The sequence below is a fragment of the Trichechus manatus genome, unplaced genomic scaffold (assembly GCF_000243295.1).
Source record: "Trichechus manatus latirostris isolate Lorelei unplaced genomic scaffold, TriManLat1.0 scaffold00016, whole genome shotgun sequence".
Classification (NCBI taxonomy): Eukaryota; Metazoa; Chordata; class Mammalia; order Sirenia; family Trichechidae; genus Trichechus; species Trichechus manatus.
Genome location: NW_004443952.1, coordinates 22,229,072 through 22,246,434, shown reverse-complemented (window position 1 = coordinate 22,246,434; position 17,363 = coordinate 22,229,072). Strand labels below are relative to the sequence as shown.

General features: G+C 47.4%; 1 protein-coding gene across 1 annotated transcript in view; it reads right to left on the bottom strand.

Moving 5' to 3' along the window:
• Nucleotides 1-17,363, bottom strand: part of GABBR2 (gamma-aminobutyric acid type B receptor subunit 2) — a 272,614-nt gene that overhangs the window by 194,693 nt on the left and 60,558 nt on the right. Inside the window, exon 3 of the mRNA XM_023727472.1 lies at nt 3,887-3,988. Coding sequence (XP_023583240.1) covers nt 3,887-3,988 — 102 coding nt within the window. The remainder of the gene's footprint in view (nt 1-3,886; nt 3,989-17,363) is intronic.

Here is a 17,363-nt window from a genome sequence, read left to right as displayed (position 1 = left end):
ACAATGTTGAGTCTTCCTATCCATGAGCCAGGTATGTTTTTCCACTTATGCAGGTCTCTTTTGGTTTCTTGCAGTAGTGTCTTGTAGTTTTCATCCTATTATTAGCATCTTAATTAGTATGGTACATTTGTTACAATTAATAAGCCAATATTGATACATTATTTTTATCTAAAGTCCATACTTTATTCAGATTTTCTCATTTTTTTTCTCGAAATGTCCTTTTTCTGTGCCAGGGTCCCATCCAGAGTACCACATTATATTTAGTCATCACGTCTCCTTAGGCTCCTCTTGGCTGTGACAGTTTCTCAAACTTTCCTTGTTTTTGATGACCTTGACAGCTTTGAGGAGCAGTGGTCAGGTATTTTGTGCAACGTCCCTCAGTTGGGATTTGTCTGATGTCTTTCTCATTATTTAGACTGGAGTTATGTTTTTGGAAGGAAGACCACCGAGGTAACGTGCTATTTTTTATCACATCAAGGGTGCATGCCATTAACATGACTTATCACTGTTGATGTTAACCTCGAGTACCTGGGCTGTCATTATTTTGTCATATTTCTCCACTGTAAAGTAACTCCTTTTTCCTCCTTTCCACACTATACTCTTTGGAAGGAAGACACTATGTGCAGCCCACACTTAAGGACTGGGGAGTTATGCTCCACCTCAAGGGTGAAATATCTACATAAATTACATGGAAATCTGCACGGCAGATTTGTCTATTATCTCCCATTTATTTATTCAAATTTATTTATATCAATATGGATTGAGGATATGTATTTTGTATTTTGGGTTATAATCTAATACTACTTTATTTATTACTTTACAGCTTAAATTGTTCCATTGTTGGCCCCTTGGGCCACTGGGAGCTCTTTCAGTTGGCTCCTGTGTCCCTTTGACATAGCCCCATCATTGTGGTCTTCTTTGAGCTCTTCCTTGATTTCAGGCAATACAATATGCTCCAAGCTCATCTTATATGCTTCCTGTCTCACTCTTAAAACCAGCCATTTCTCTAAGGAGCTCTGGTTCCTTTTATTGGAGAATGGTATTAGAAACCAAGATCTGGGTGCTAGATGTGCTCGTTGCTACTGGGATACCTATTTTTTTATTTTGGTTCTGTTTAATTTGTTCTGGTTTTCCCTTAGGATCACCCTTCTCCAGCCTCCATAACTGTTATCATTTCCCTCATTGGATTGATCTCTTTGACCTTTTCCTCTGAATTCTGGGAAAGCATCTCGAATTTGGTCCTACACATTATTAATAGTTATTTTCCTTGGCATTAATTCTGTTCTCTACTGCCTCCAAAGCAGATTTTAATCCCGTCATTTAATATTCAGTTTTCTTCCTTGCCCTCTGCACTTCCGTCATCTTAATCCCACAGTATATCAGAGATTTGCTTTTCTTTTAACTCTCCCGAAGTTACTGCCTTTTCTTTGTTTTTGAGTACTTTGAACACGCATTCTGTTTTGGGGTTGTCTGTCCAGATTAGTATATCATTTACACATACTCATCAAACTGTTGAGCAAATTGGGTTTGGTTCAAAGTGCTGGGGAACAAAACTGACCGAGAGAGACAGCAACCTCTGCCTCCTGGAGCTCACATTCTAGCGGGAGGAGACAGATGATAAACAAACCGATTAGGTAAAATGACTAGTATGTCAGATGTCGATCCGTAGAATGGAGAAAATAGAGCATAAGAGGGGAAGAGGGGGCACAGGGGCAGGGATTTCAATTTTAAGTAAGGGGTACACGGAACACCCCTGTGGAAGGGGATGAGGAAAGATTTGAAGAACACAGAGAAGGAGCCAAGCAGGTATCTGGGGGAAGAACCTTCCAGGCAGAGGGAATCGTTTCCAGCAGACTGAGCATTCTGTCCTCAGTCCTGCTCTCTGTGGTTTACGTGATACTGAAATCCTTGCTCAGAACCGTGGGACGTGTGGGGCAGTGGAAAAGCCTGGGTCATAAATTCTAACCCCACCATCTTCCAGCTGGGTGGTTTTGGGTTAGTTCCTTAACCTCTCTGAGCCTCAAGTTCCCCAATGAGGATACAAGAATCCCCTCCCGCCGAGGGCTCTGGGGAGGACTCTGTGAGCCGGTGAAGGTCGAGGCTCCACATGGGGCCTGGCCCTTGGTCAGTGCTCTGGAAAGTCAGCTGCTATTTTTATCATCGTTAATATTACTCCTACTTCTGCTATCATGCCAGCCAAAGGCAGGTTGATGAGCAGAGTACCGAGCTCCATTCTGATTTCTCGCTGACTTTCAACTAGTGCCTCTGGACCACACACACAGGCTCTTTAAACTTGAAAGCCCACAGAACTCCGTGGGGCCTCTGAGGCACAGGAGGCTGTTTCAAGTGCCCTCCCTGGGGAGACACCACATGTGGCAGCAGAGTGTCATCACAGCACCATGCCCATCTCTCACCCATCTGCACCCCCAGGTGTTCCCTACAGGGTTGGCACCCCAGTCTTCCTGAATCCTCCAGGCCCCACACAGCCTTCTCGTTCATCCCTCAGACCACACAATCTGAGGGAGCGGCACCGCAGGCAAAAGAGCTTGGCCGATCCACTCCAGCCCGGCAGGCTGCGGCTGGTCCTCTCATCTCTCCTGCCCCGTTCCCTCATCTGCAGAAGCTCCCAGGGCTGCGCCGTGAGGATGAAACGTGGCACGTAGGCAGTGTCTGGTCCCCAGTAGGTGTTAAACAAACGGTGCATTGCTTCCCTCATCCCCTCCCCCATCTCTGGGCCTCAGTCTCCCCATCTGTGAACAGGGGACTTGAAAGGCAAGAGTCTAAATGGCCACTTGCTCTTACTGGTATAATGTATGACTCAGTCTGTCCAAGAGAGAAGAGACACAACAGTAGTTGGCATCTAGGGTATCCATGTCAATGACTTTAAATGTGGGCAAAAGGGGATGGAAGTGAGGGAAAGAGGAAGATCACAGATCTGCCTGTGTCTCTACCTGCTCACAGAGGTCCAGCAGCTCCCCCACAGCCCTCAGGATCAAAGACCAAATTCAGCTCGGCATTCAAGGCTGTGGAAACTGGCTCCAAACTCTGCTTCCAGCCTCAGCATCCCTCCCAGATACTTCAGCCTCTGAGGAATCCCTGCTGATCCCCAAGCATACCATGACAGGCCAGCCTGCCCTCTGATCCTCATCCCCCCTCCCCTGTGGGTCTCCTGCAGGTCCACATCCTGCCTGCCCTCCAGGGCCCCAATCAAATGTTGTCTCTTCTTTGGAGCATTGTCTGAACCCCTCTCCTTCTGCCCAGGTGAGATGAATCACTTCCTCCCCTTTGGTCTCATGTCCCCTGAGAGCTTTCTGTCTTCCTCATCATGCTGTGAGCAGCCTCAGGACAAAGGCAGGACCAGTGGCATCTGTGAGCCCAGAAGAAGGTCTAGCACATAAAAGACGTTTGTGAAAGTTTGCTGAATAAATGGATAAATGAAAGTTAGAGACCCATTTACAACCGGCAAAACTCTGGATGACCCTTTCTGTCCCTGAAGTGATGGTCACCCGATGAGGGTCAGGATCCAGGAGCTTCAGTCCCAGCAATAATCCTGTGGGCTTTGGGCAAGATGTTTCCTCTCTCCTAGCCTTTTCAAAGCAGAGGTGATAACTCGTGCCCTGCTTGCCGCTGAGGATGGGTTGGGAGAGAGAAAGTCACCGTGTAAGTTCTAACTTGCTGTGCACCTGGCAGTCAGGCCTTTTGGCCAAAAAACCAGGGAAAAGCCAGGGAAGCCAATCGTGGGAGCATCTCCCTAAGTCAGAGATGTCAAGGATGAAATAAAACAGACCCAACTTCAGGCTCTCTCATAATCATGGCATTTGGGGAGTCCGAGGAATGCTCCCAACCCCATCCGTCTGTCACTCAGGCCGTAGCCCACTGCACTCACCTTAAGCTTTTTGACACTGGTGCAGGGATCGTTGGAGAAGCTCTCTGTGTCCGAAATCTCGATGTCCTCACCGTACAGAACCCCAGTCAGGTCGTTTCTCACCTGCCAGCAAAGAGAAAGCAGAAAGTGGGTGTGCAGGCGGCCACGGGAACGCCAATCCATAGGGTCCATCCTGGGGAAACAGCCTGAATGAGCAGGGTGACTCACCTACCAGTTTTCTCCACTTCCCTGACAACAGGAAAGGGCTGTTGAGCTTTTTTTTCATTATAATATAGAATGCCCCGAGGAACCTTATTGATCACCCCGTCTCCTCCCTACCCCTCACCCCTGCATTTGATACTAGGGCACAAGTAGGCCAGAGAGGGAAAGGGCTTGCCTAATGTTGCCAGGAGTTCCTGGGTGGTGGAAACGTTTAATGCGCTTGTTGCTAACTGAAGGGATGGTGGTTTGAGTCCACCCAGAGGTACCTTGGAAGGAAGGACTTGAACCACCAACCTTTTGGTTAGCAGACAACCAGGATGGTCACTGAAAAACCACCACCACAGAAGAGGAACAAAGGGAATTTCAATGGGAACGGCTATATTTTATTTCCTTAAAAGAAATCTGAAGCAGGTAGAGCAAAATATGAACATTAATTAAGTCTGAATGGTGAGTTCATGGGTGTTTGCTATTTTCTTCTGTACTCTTCAAAATGCTTGAAATACTTCATGATAAATATTTTTAAAAGGAAAGAAACTGCCACTCTCAGGGTGAACCTTGTCCATTGTAGTTTTTACCGCTATTTTGATGAAAGATTGGGAACTAGCTGATTGAAAAAAGCTGATTTTGCCATTACAGTTTATTTCTGCCACCTCAAGTCCTTTTTGGATGCCAGTGGGGTCTCATAATCAGTTTTGTGCGCCATGTTGTGGAGAAACTGCAATTATCAAACATGGAAAACGTGCAAACAGGCCCTTCCCCTGCTGGAAGGCAACACAGTTTGATGCTTAAACTACCAGCCACACCAAGTCAGGCCCTGGCTTTCCATTTACGTATTACTTAACTTAAGGGAAACCACTCAACCTCTCAAGTCTTGGTCTTTTCATCTGTAAAATGGGGGCAATACAGCATGTAACTCACAGCGTGGTCAAGGTCCAACAAAAACACTGATGATACAGAATGATTCTGAAAACTCTAAAGCTCTGGACACTGTTTAAAAGCTGGAATTATCATTTCCAGCCCTTGGGCAAAGCATCAAGTGGTCAGTGGCTTGGGGTATATGTGTGTATGTATCCATGTGTGTATGAGAGCTGTATATAATTAAGGCAGAACAAAATACTTATAGGCAGTCTGAACTAAACACACACACACAAAAAAAACACCTTATAGTCATCTCATTCCACCCCTGATTTAATAAATGAGGACCCCAAGGTACGGCTTTCAGTCTATGCTCTTCCCACGTTCCCATGCTGGCTTTTCCAAGAAAATCTGGAATCTGCCAGATGTGGATAGTTCCCCCAGGCCCGATGAGCCAGGCAGGGTCAGAACAGATGGTTGGTGCAATCAGCCACTCACTGCCTATAATTTCAGCACCAAGGATCTAAACTCAATCTGAGTATTTATTCTAATGGCATTTTTAGAGAAAACAAATGGAGGAAATCAGTAATAAATGGCATTTTAAAATAACCAAAGCATGGCAAAGAAAGAGTGGGATTGGTCTTCCTCAGAACGAAAAAAATCCACATCCTTACTATGGATAGGAGGATCACTGAGGGTATTGGTCAAAGACTGACCAAATGAACTGGAAATATTTGTAAACACCTGTTCTGCCTTCTGGAAGTGTATGTATTTCTTGTTTAATGGAACCAATGTCTTTCTGCAGTTTGCTATAAATAGCATTTCTGTAAAATGAATCCTATTTTTCTATTCACCTCCATTATAAATATTGAAATACATTTTTCTGAGAAAGGAGTAGCCCTAACTCCCAAGAAAATTTTATACACACACGCACACACACACACACACAAAATGTAAGAGTCCCTGAGTGACTCAAATGGTTAACATGCTTGGCTGCTAACAAAGAGGCTGGAAGTTCGAGTCCACCCAGATGCGCCTTGGAAAAAAGGCCTGATGATCTTCTGAAAAATCATCCACTGAGAACCCTAAGGAGCACAGTTCTACTCTGACACACATGGGGTCGCCATGAGTCGGAATCAACTCGATGGTAACTGGTTTACAGGTGTGTGTGTGTGTGTGTGTGTGTGTGTGTGTGTGTGTGTGTGTGTATATTCCCCTCCCCCAGCCTGCATATTGGCCTAGTGGGTAGCCACCAGGATCAGTTTGCTGAAATACCCTTGACATCCTGAGAGGGATGGGGAGAAATGGGTGCTGATGGGTAGGGGAGAGGTACAGAGAAGAAGCTGCCTCACTACTTGGAACTGAGAGCCAGGAGGGCAGGAGACCTGGACTGATAAGGGGAGAGAGAAAGGCCTTAAGCCGGGCACCCAGTGCTGCTAGAAGGAGGACGAGGAAGGGCTGAGCTCCTGTAAGGCCAGGGCCACTGCAGCCAGCTCACAGGGCTGAGATGCCTGAGAGATCACCTTTCCCTGTTTTTGCAGCCGTGAATACAGGTGCTGGATACAAAAACAAATCCATGAGGAGCCAAAGTCACTTGGTACCAGGAGAGGAATGGGGCGGCGGGGGTGGGGGGGAGGCGGTCCAAGCCCCAGGAATAAATAATCTGGAATAGGAGGCTAGGGGCAAAAGCTGTTGATTTTATTTTATTTTTTTTAAGAACTCTTACGGACTATAGACACAAGCTCATACCGGAAAGCAGTGGTTCTCAAAGTGTGGTCCTTGGACCAGTAACATCAGCCTCACCTGGGAGCCTGTTAGAAATGCAAAATCTTGGGCTCCACTCCAGGCCTCCTAAATCAGAAACTCTGGTTAAAGCCCAGCAATCTGTGTTTTCATCACCCTCCAGGTGATTCTAACACACAGTAAGGTTTGAGAACCATTATCCTACAGGTTATCCCTGCTGGCATAGTGGTTAAGAGCTCAGGCTGCTGACCTAAAGTGTTGGTAGTTCAAATCCATCAGCTGTTCCTTAGAAACCCTATGGAGCCGTTCTACTCTGTCCTACAGGGTTTCTATGAGTCAGAGCTGACTTGATGGCAATGGGTTTTTTTTGTTGTTGTTGTTGTTTTGTTCCTAAAGGACACAGAATAAGTTTTAAGTGAGCCATTGACAGAGGTACGAAAATATTTTTAAATGATTTGGATATTTTTTTGTTGATTAGGAGACCAGAATGTGTTAACTGAGTAAGGCAAGAGTGAGTAGAACTAGGAGCCACATTTAAAATGGTATCACATCTAGAATGAAGAAGGGGACAGTCCTCCTCTGGTTGTCCATCTCAGAACACACCTGGAGTGCTGGGCTCAGTTCTGGTTGTCCTTTATCAGGGATAGTGGCAAACAGTTCATGCTCAGAGCAGACAGGGACCAAGGACCATTTTGGGAGGCCACTGACACAGGGGCTGGGAGTGTAAAGGTGACAAGGGGTGAGACCACTGACTCCTCAGGGCTCCCATGAAGTCTCCTGGGAATTGCAAATCCCAATCTAAGAATTTTAACATTTGAACTCAGACTTACAGCTCTAAGGAAGTCCAACACCTTGAAAGAAGTCAGGATTCAGGAAATATCAGTGGCTTTGGGGAAAGGCAGGAGCAAGGGGATGGTCCTGCTCAGGCTGAGCAGAGAGAACACCAGCAGGCTGGATGAGCCGTCTGAACACAGAGGTCAGTGGGTCTGCTTGTCCACGGGGCCGCAGAGGGAGAGGGTGACAGAGACTTGTCATTCCAATGAAGCCATCACAAAGGCCTCATTCCTCCAACTGACTGGGTTCACAGCCTCATCCACGCGCTAGGCATGGAGACGTACAGCTGGTCTTTTTCCATGCCTGCCAGATGTAGGTGGAGAAGCAGGCAGTTTGGAGGAGGAAAAGAAGAACGGAGGAAGCGTGGGAAAGCAAATGGAATTGGGAAAGAAGTGCAGGTGAACAGGCTACCAGAAGAATTTTCTCGATCAGAGTAACTTGTTTACAGGTGACCTGTTTCAAGCATAAGGAAGCCAGTGAGGGGGCTGCAGCAATGCTCCAGACAAAAGATTCTGAAGATGGTGGGGGAGATGGCAAGAAGTGACTGACTTGGGGTACATTTCGGGCAACTAATAATCTGTATTAACCATCTATTGGTGTGTAACAAATATATCCCAACATTTAGCACCTTAAAACAACAAACGTTTATCATTTTACATAATTCTGGAAGGTCAGGGATCTGAGGGTAGCTTAGGTGGGTGGTCATGACACAGGGTCTCTCATGAGGTTGTAGTCAAAATGTTGGCTAGGGCTGCACATCAAAATTACCTGGGAACTTTAAAACAGACCTGATGCCCCAGCTGCATCCTAAGCCAATGAAATCAGAATCTCTGGGGACAGGACCCAGGTATCAGTATTTTTACGGGGTCTCCAGGTGATTCCAATGTTCAGGTAAGTTTGTTGTTGTTGTCAGCTGCCACCGTCCCAACTCATGGTGACCCTATGCACAACAAAGCTAAACACACGTGGTCCTGCACCATCCCGATGATTGGTTGTGGATCAGTCCATTGTGAACCAGAGGGTTTTCACTGGCTGATTTTCAGAAGTCAGAAGTATATCGCCAGGACCTTCTTCCTGAGTCCATCTTAGTCTGGAAGTTCGGCTGAAATCAGGTCTGCATTATAGCGACGTGCAAGCCTCCACTGAGGGACAGGTAGTGGATGGATGCACGTGAGGTACACTGGCCAGGAACTGAACTCAGGTCTCCCACATGGAAAGTGAGAATTCTACCACGGAACTACCACTGAACCACTACTAAGGGGTACAAGCAACAGAACTGCCACTCTCAGCTGGGTTGCCGGCCTGCCTGAACACTTCCCACCCCTCCCCCAAGTCACCTATCCCCACTTCCTCCAGATCCAAAAACCCAAAAACCAAAACCGCTGCCATCGAGTCGATTCTGACTCACCGCAACCGTATAGGACAGAGTAGAACTGCCCCATAGGGTTTCCAAGGAGTAGCTGGTGGATTCAAACAGCTGACCTTTTGGTAAGCAACCAAGCTTTTAAGCACTGTGCCACCAGGGCTCAGATCCAGGGTACCATTTTTCTTTCCAGCTGTGATTCCTCCCCTCCAGCCCCTTGCTCCATCCAATAAATACACGGAATACATCTTTAATCTCCAGATCCGCCCACTCCTGGCCCCTAGCACCATGAGCAGACTCTGACTTTGAATGGAGAGAAGGAAAAAAGGGGACAGGAGAGAGAGAAAGTCAGAAGCAGAACATTATGATAGCGACGAGTTACCATGTTCTGAACACATGACCAGGCAGGGAAGCCTCTGATCGAGCAGTGGACTTCATAGCCCATGACTGGAAGCAGGGCTGGATTACCCAATAAGCAAAGTAAGCACATGCTTAGGGCATCAACAAAACAGGGGCACCAGTTGTCCAAAGCAAAGACCCATAGATGCCAAGCAGACAGGACACAAGGAAAAGCAACTGCCACAGTAGAAGGGAACTAGCAGGGCACTAAATGAAACTGATACCAGTTCCAGTGCATGAGAATGCGCCGGCCAGAAATAAAGTTCACGTAGGGTCACGAGGGCACCCATGTGCAAGCTTGTTTAAGCTATGAGGCCCTACCACTTCAACACCTTCGCTGACATCTGTCTCCTACAGTCCCCTCCCATGTAATTGAAACTCCTTATCTTGGTGGGTCTGTCGGGAGTACACTATTTCTTTCTAATAAGTAAGGGGAGGGGAGGCTATTGAGTCTAACTCTTGTTACAATTTTTCATTGTAGGAGATCAACAGTATTTTACACTGATTGTTGAAATAACTAAGTTCACTGACTCATTTTCTTTGTTGTAGAATGCGTGGAATATTCTTTTCATAGAAAATGTGTTATATAGTAAAAATCTTAGTACTCCACATCCGCTTAAAATTGTATAATCCACTTCATCTCATCCCGCTAAACTGACATATGCCACTTTTGCGTTCAATCACTAATATTATAAAACTGAAAAAAAAAAAGTCTGCTGCCATTAAGTCGATTCCAATTCATAGCGACCTCATAAGTCGCAATCAACTCGACAGCAACAGGTTCCTTTTTTTGATTTTATAATACTAGTGACTGAATGCAAAAGTGGCATAAACCATTTTAGCAGGATGAGATGGAGTGGATTATACAATTTTAAGTGGATGTAGAGTACTAAGATTTTTACTATGTAACACATTTTCTACAAAAAGAATATTCCACGCGTTCTACAACAAAGAAAATGAGTCAGTGAACTTAGTTGTTTCATTTAAAAAGAAGCTACATCATGGATAGCTAAGACACACACACACATATACATACATATACATGTATATATATATATAACTTACATAACCTGTTTGAATGCATGTGTAAACAGAGGTGTGGGTGCCACAGATTATTAGTGTTCAGGGCCCCCACATGCCTTAATCTAGCCCGGACTGGACGCCGCGGAAGTATCTGAGACCCCCAGGACACTGGCTACGGTGGCCTGTAGTTTCCAGGACGCGTTCCCTAACAAGGCCACTGCCCCAGCTGAGCCGTCATCCAGGAAGGCAGAGACCCAGGTGAAGAAGGGGCGAACCAGACCTGCGCCACATGCACTTTACAACTCTTTGAAAATTCTAATTAGGTTACGAAATGAACTTGAGAGCGAAGCGAATTCCCAGCTCTCTTATGGAAGCCGAGGTAACCTACTTTGTCATTCAAATGCGCTTGCTATATATAGCCCCGGATTGTGCCGAAATGTCAATCCTCTTACCTGACTAGAGGGTATAATTATAGATTTACTTCTATTCATTCATGAAATGTGTCTTCACTTGATTAAATAGTTCATTCAAGTAAAATCCATTAAAATATGGAACTTGTGAAAATGTGGCTCGTTAGAGGCCGAGGGCACCGCTGCAGTTAAGATGCTAATTAGGATAAACAGGCATTTGAAACACTCAAATCTTTGAATAATTCAGGTCACTTTTACTGGGGCTGGAGCTCCCCAGGAACCCCATTAATTTAAGCTAATTAAAAAATTAGCCCGGAGAAGTGTAGACTGAGGCAGGAAGTGATGGCTGACTTCAAACACTGAAGGGTTGTCCTGTGGAAGAGGAGGCAGCCTGGTGATGGGCGCTCCCGCAGCAGAAGGGGCACCAACAAGTAGGTGGTTCCGGAAGGCAGATTTTTGGCCCAAAGCCAAAAGTAACTTTCTAATGATGGAAAAGGCTGTCTTTGTAGGTAGTGAGCTCCCTGTCATCAGATGTGTGCAACCACAAGCTGGTCGGGATGCTAGACAGGAGATTCCTCTTTCACCACAAATACCTGTGGTTCCAGAAAAGCAAACATGTCAAAATCCCACCTGCCTCTTCACTCTTTGCCTCCTTGAATTTAATAGTTGCTGAGGCAACACCCCGCAGTTCTGAGGTTTTTCAAAAATTTGGGGCATGCACTTAAATTCTAGCAGAAACGTATCTGCATGGTTACATTTATTTCCACCTTTCCAAATCTGATAAGCATTCACTGAAGAAAGTGTTCCTAAAAATGGAGCCCCCTAGTTTTCAGATTTCTACAAATAAGTTGGAGCCCTGGTGGCACAGTGGTTTAGAGCTCAGCTGCTAACCAAAAGGTCAGCAGTTCAAATCCACCAGCCACTCCTTGCAAACCCTATGGGGCAGTTCTACTCTGTCCTATAAGGTCGACTCGGTGGCACCTAACAACAAGTTAGCTCTTAATAATCTATAGCCAGAATTAAATATGAGTGAAAATTTTTAAAAAGGGCAAGAACATAAGTGAACACATATTTAGGTCTATGAGCAGAATACCAAGTGGAGAACTATGAGCTACAGGGTTGTGGAGCTGTGGGGATTAGGAGGCTGCTAGCCTTGTGGGACCCCAGCAGAGGGCTCAGGGAGCCAACAGTGTTGAGGCTGTAACCTTCTCTCCCCGACTATGACATCAGCTCCGCGAGGGCAGGGCTGGTCTGTTTCATTCCCAGCATCCAGCGCGGTGCCCGGAATACAGTAACTGCTCTCAACCCTGTGATGGATAGAAGAACGAATGAATGTACACCAAGGAGGCCTGTGTCCATCCAGGATTGTTTGTAGAGGGATAAATAGTCCGAGTCTGAAGGCGTTCATACTGAGTCTTGAGATTGTCTTGCAGGGAAGAGTGACTCTGAGGGGCAGGCCTGCAAGCCCACTGATGCAGAGACTGGCCCCAGGGACAGTGTGGCTGGAACTCTAACCTTTGAATGACCCCAATGAGGGAAGGAAGTTGGGGAGAGCTGTGGCACTCTATGGGGACCCCTCTGGAAGCCCATGAGACAGTTGGCAGGTGGAGTTCCCTGGAGACAGTTCCCTGCCTCCTTTCCCTTGGCAGGGGTGGTGGGGACCTGTGACCTGAGCTGTGCCTGGCTGCTGAGGAATGGAAAGCCATGGACCATGAGTCCTCCAGGTCTCATTACAGCGTCTACCTGCTGGCAGATGATGGCCACTCCACATGGCAGCAGAGCACAGGGACCCCAACTGGCAGAGCTGGCCTGAGCGGACACCCTCCGTACCCTGACCCACCCAAGATATCTCCCTCTGCCCTTGCAGCCCTCACCACCATCACCCATTATGTGAGCCCTTCAATGGGAGGCAGAGAGCCCACAGGCCACAGTCTCCTCTTCCTGGCCCACCACTTGTTCCTCTGGGGCTCCCAGAACCACACACTCTAGGGCAGGCACACACCCAGGATCCAACTTCATGGGGTGGGACAGATGACTCAAGGGGGCTGGGCCTCCCCAGCCCTCAAATCCCTCTTTCCACCAGCCAGACTTCCACAGTTTTGGAAATCCCAAAGACTCCTAGATGTGGTAGACAGAATAATCCTCCAAGATGTCTACGTCCTAACTCCTGGAATACGTTACCCTACATGGCAAAGGGGTCTTTGCAGATGTGATTAAATTAAGGGTCTTGAGATGGGGAGATTGTCCTGGATTATTCAGGTGGGCTCAGTGTAATCACAAGGGTCCTTATAACAGGGAGGCAGGAAGGTCAGAGTCGGAGAAAGAGATGTGATTATGGGTAGGAGTCAGAAGGACAGGGAGGGAGGGAGGGGGACAGAGAGAGAGAGAGTTTTGAAGATGCTATGTTGCTGGCTTTGAAGATGAAGGAAGTGGCCATGAGCCAAGGAATGCAGGCAGCCTCTAGAAGCTGGAAAAGGCAAGGAAACAAACTCTCCCCTAGAGCCTTCAAAAGGAACCATCCCTTGATACCTTGACTTTGCCCCAGCAAGACTGATTTTGGACTTCTAAACTGTGAGGCAATAAACTTGTGTTGTTCTAAGCCACTAAATTTGTGGTAATTTGTTATAGCAGCAATAGGAAACTAATTGATTAAACTTTGATCTTGAGGATCCCACTCTGCCTCTAAACTCCCTACAGGAAGTCTTCCCTCATCCCCAAGTGAGTGGTGACCCCTCCTCTGTGCTCCACAGTCCTGTGCTCACAGCCACTCTCCCTGGCTAATGCCCTGAGAATCCTCACACCTTCTATCTGGGATCCCTACGAGCCCAGCACTGGGTCTGCCTCAGAGGATGCTGGACCAGCCCAAGCCCCCTTCTTGGATAATGCATAAAGCCTCACTCCTGGATTCCCCAACCAGCAGTCTTCCCTTTGCTTCCCATTTTCTGAGAGCTTGCAGCTCTATCAGCCATCAGCAAAGTCAAGCTGCACCAAGGCACTGAGCTGTCAGGGAACAAAATTAGCTGTTAGAACCTTGTGGCTTTCCTTGTGACAAAGTGCCAATTGCTTTAATTGCAGCAGACTCATGGGACCAAATCAATATTTACAAAATTATTTGGATATTAATAAAATGGGGATATTATCCAGTTAAGATGATGAACACCAACCTCTGTAGGAAATCAATGCTATGCGAAGTGTGTGTCTGACAGCAAAATAGAGGAGGAATATTAAGGAAATCACACCTGAGAGTGCTAAAGGAAGCAGATCTAAAAAAAACGGTTTCTGGCTCTCTCCTCCCCTGCTCCTTGTCACTCGGGAACAAGAGAAGGCCATGTGAGAGAAGTCCAGGCCTATGAGACATGGACCCTGCCTGCGTATCTTGAGGAGCTGTCACCAAGGAGAAGGGACTGATACGGCACAGGGGAAGGGCCAGGACCAGTGGGGGAAGCCACAGGAAGTAGTTTTCCAACTCCTCAGAGACAGAAGTTTCTAACAAGGGGGCGATCCAAGGGCAGACGGGTCTTCTTCAGGTGGGAGTGAGTTTTCTGCCACTGCAGAGGTGGGGTGTCTGTAAAAGGGGTTCAGGCACCAGATAAGAGGGGCAGACTTGACAGCTGGATATCTGAGAAGAGTCTCACGTTCCCAAGACTGTACCCCAGTTATGAGGCACAGACGCCTAGGGAAGCCCAGGTGGTGCATGTTCTCATCCCTGCAGAAAGAGGACATCTTTGAGCAGCTCCATAGCTTGATGAGGGGTTGGAGGCAAGTGTCCACATTCTCCCTTCTTCCTTGGAATCCTGGGGAGTCACTGCATTTTGTATGTGCTGCTTTCTTGCAACTTCTATATTCCAAAGTGCATTCTTTGTCCCCAGCTCTGGTGTTCTGCCCTGACATCCTACAGCCCTAACATCTGAATTCCTCCCTTCTTTGCCTCAACTGACTCCCTTCTTCCACCAGGGCTCCAGATTTGGGGTGGGGGTGAAGGGAGGAATGAAAGGCATGGGACTCCCCTCAGCACAAAAAGCAAAAGTGCAGGTGCACACTACTCTCCAGAGCATACCTCCTCTCCTTCCCCCCTCTCACTTACTCCAAGCCCTGAGGAAGGAAGCAGGCGGGAGGGGACACCCACACCCTCCCTCCTGCGCTGCCCTGCTCTGCTCTGTGCCTGGGATTTGACTTTTCTGGGCAGCCTCATTGAGCTCCTCAGTCCTCTGGCTTCCAGTTAGGCTTGGCCAATGGGAGGCCCCAGCAGGAGACTGAGGGAGGGAGGAGAAAGAGTTCAGGGTACGTCTCCCCACCTCCTCCCTGGCTTGGTTACTCCTAGTCCTGTTGCCATTAACACTGCTCCCTGCCCTGTCCTGTAGGCATGTGGGTGGTCCTCACCCCCACTGCTACCAGTCCCTGTCTTTCCCTTCACCTTGTCCACACCTCTAAAAGACTTCCTCGAAAGTAAATTTTCTTCACTTTAGCCCCCTGAATATACCATGTTTCCTGCCAGGACCTTAACTGATACAACAAATACAAATCTTTTAGGTAGAAGTCATCAAGGTGTATGCAATTTTAGATCCTGATTTTTTTTCACCTAATATATCATATATCTTTATAACTCATTTTCACCACCAACTACACACTCACTAGTCAGTTTAAGTTTCCGACCTCTGCTCTCCTTGTCCAAGTCCTGCTCATCCTTTAAGCCCCACTCCAAGCAGCTGTTCTTCATGAAGTCCTTCTAGAATCTCCACTGACTGTGCTTATCGCCCCCAGAACATTTGCATTCTCTGCCCCTCCTTCCAGGCCTGAGTTTTCTTGGTCTTGTTTGGGAGTAACTGGGAAGCTCCTTGGCTCATCCACACCCAGGGAATTTGCTGCAGTTTGCAGCACAAGATCCCCTGACCCCACTGTGATGGGTGTCTGCAGGAGAATAAAAGTGCTGCTCAGGGAAGGAGATGAGCTAAGCTCTCAGCAGCTCTGCCAAGGTCAGGCGAGACGGCCTGTCCTTGCCCTGGCCCGGAGCCCGTGGAGCCAGCCCCGGCCCTTAGAGGTGCTGAGTGTGTGTCCTGGGAGGAGCCAGCAGGCCAGGTGAGCCGATCGCGTCCCAGGATGGATACTGTACCAAAGCGCTGAACAGGCAGACCCGCCTGGGGAGCAGGCTTTGAAGCTGTGCTAAGCTAAGCAGTTTTTATAATGTATCTTCCCAGGAGCAGTACCCAGCAACTCTGGAGAACGGGTATTTACTCTGCAGAGTCCAAGTGGAATTTTCCAAAGGGAACCAAGATCCAGAGACATCAAGGTTACAGTTATTGTGACTGTTAACCTGTCCATCTGGGCTGTGAGCTCCTAAAGGGCCAAGAAGCCCTGTTTGAGTCCCTGTTAGCAAAATGGCCTGGCTCAGTCAGTACTGGCTGAATGAATGAATGAGACTGACAGGACCCCCAACTCACCTGCCTGAGGTGAGCATCACTTATACCTGCTGCCTAGCGTTCCAAGGAGGAGGACTGGCTTGAGGGCTGTCTGTGCTCCAGGGTATCAGAGAAGTTTAAGCATTCTTAGGCAGAAATGCCAGAATGATCCAGAAAGGAAGCCAGGGAGAGAAAGTGGAGAAGGTTGCACATCTATGGGAAAGGTAGGAAGCAACAATGACGACTCACATTTACTGAGCGTCTACCACACACCAAGCCCTTCACACGTGTGATCCCATTTACTCATCACCAGTATAAACACAAAAGGCATAATTATGACCATTTTATGGATAAGTAAGATGAGGTTCAAAGATGTTGAGTCAGCTGCCCTAGGTCACACAGGTAGGCGTAGTGGGCCTGGGATTTAATGTCAGGTTTCTTTCTTTCCACAGCCCACACTCTAAACCAGGGGTCAACAAACCTGTTCTGTAAAGGGCCAGATAGTAAGTACTTTAGGTCTTGCAAACCATAGTCTGTTGCAACTACTCATCTTAGTTGTTATATTGTAAGAGCAGCCATAGACATTGTGTAAATGAATGGGTATGGCTGTGCTCTAATAAAACTTTATTTATAAAAACAGCGGGGCTGGATTTGGCCCATAGTTTGTGGACCAAAAACACAACCCACGGCAAAGAGCCTGTGGCTCTATCTTCCCCTCTAGGGAAGCTGTGGTCTGGAGTTAGGAGGCTCCAGATTTTTGTGTGCTGACAATGCCACCACCACCAATGCAACCTTGGGCAAGCAAGGAACCTCTCTGAGCCCTTCTCTCATCTGCAAAAATGGCATGACCACAATTGTTGCTTAGGATTGTTGAAAAGGTTAAAAGTAAGCTAGTAGACGCTAAGGGTCTACAGCAGCTAAGGCTCAATAATGGCTGTGCTTATTACTGGACACAACACAGTCAAGAAGGGGAGGAAGAGAAAACATGATGTGGGACATGGGAAAGAGGGAAAAGGCAGTAGTGCCACTGGACCTAACCCAGGACAGGTGTGTCTTCAGTCAAGAAGGCTGGGTATGGACTTGCTGTAGGAAAATGTTATTCCGCACCCCATGAAACCCCGAAGGGCACTCACAGGCACTGAGATGGGAGGAATCTTTTCACCACCCCCGGAAGGAGCAGATGTGTGGTGCTCAGTGACTCCCCATGGAGGGGAGGGAGGCAGCTGTTCACAGACTTGATATGGCGAACTGTG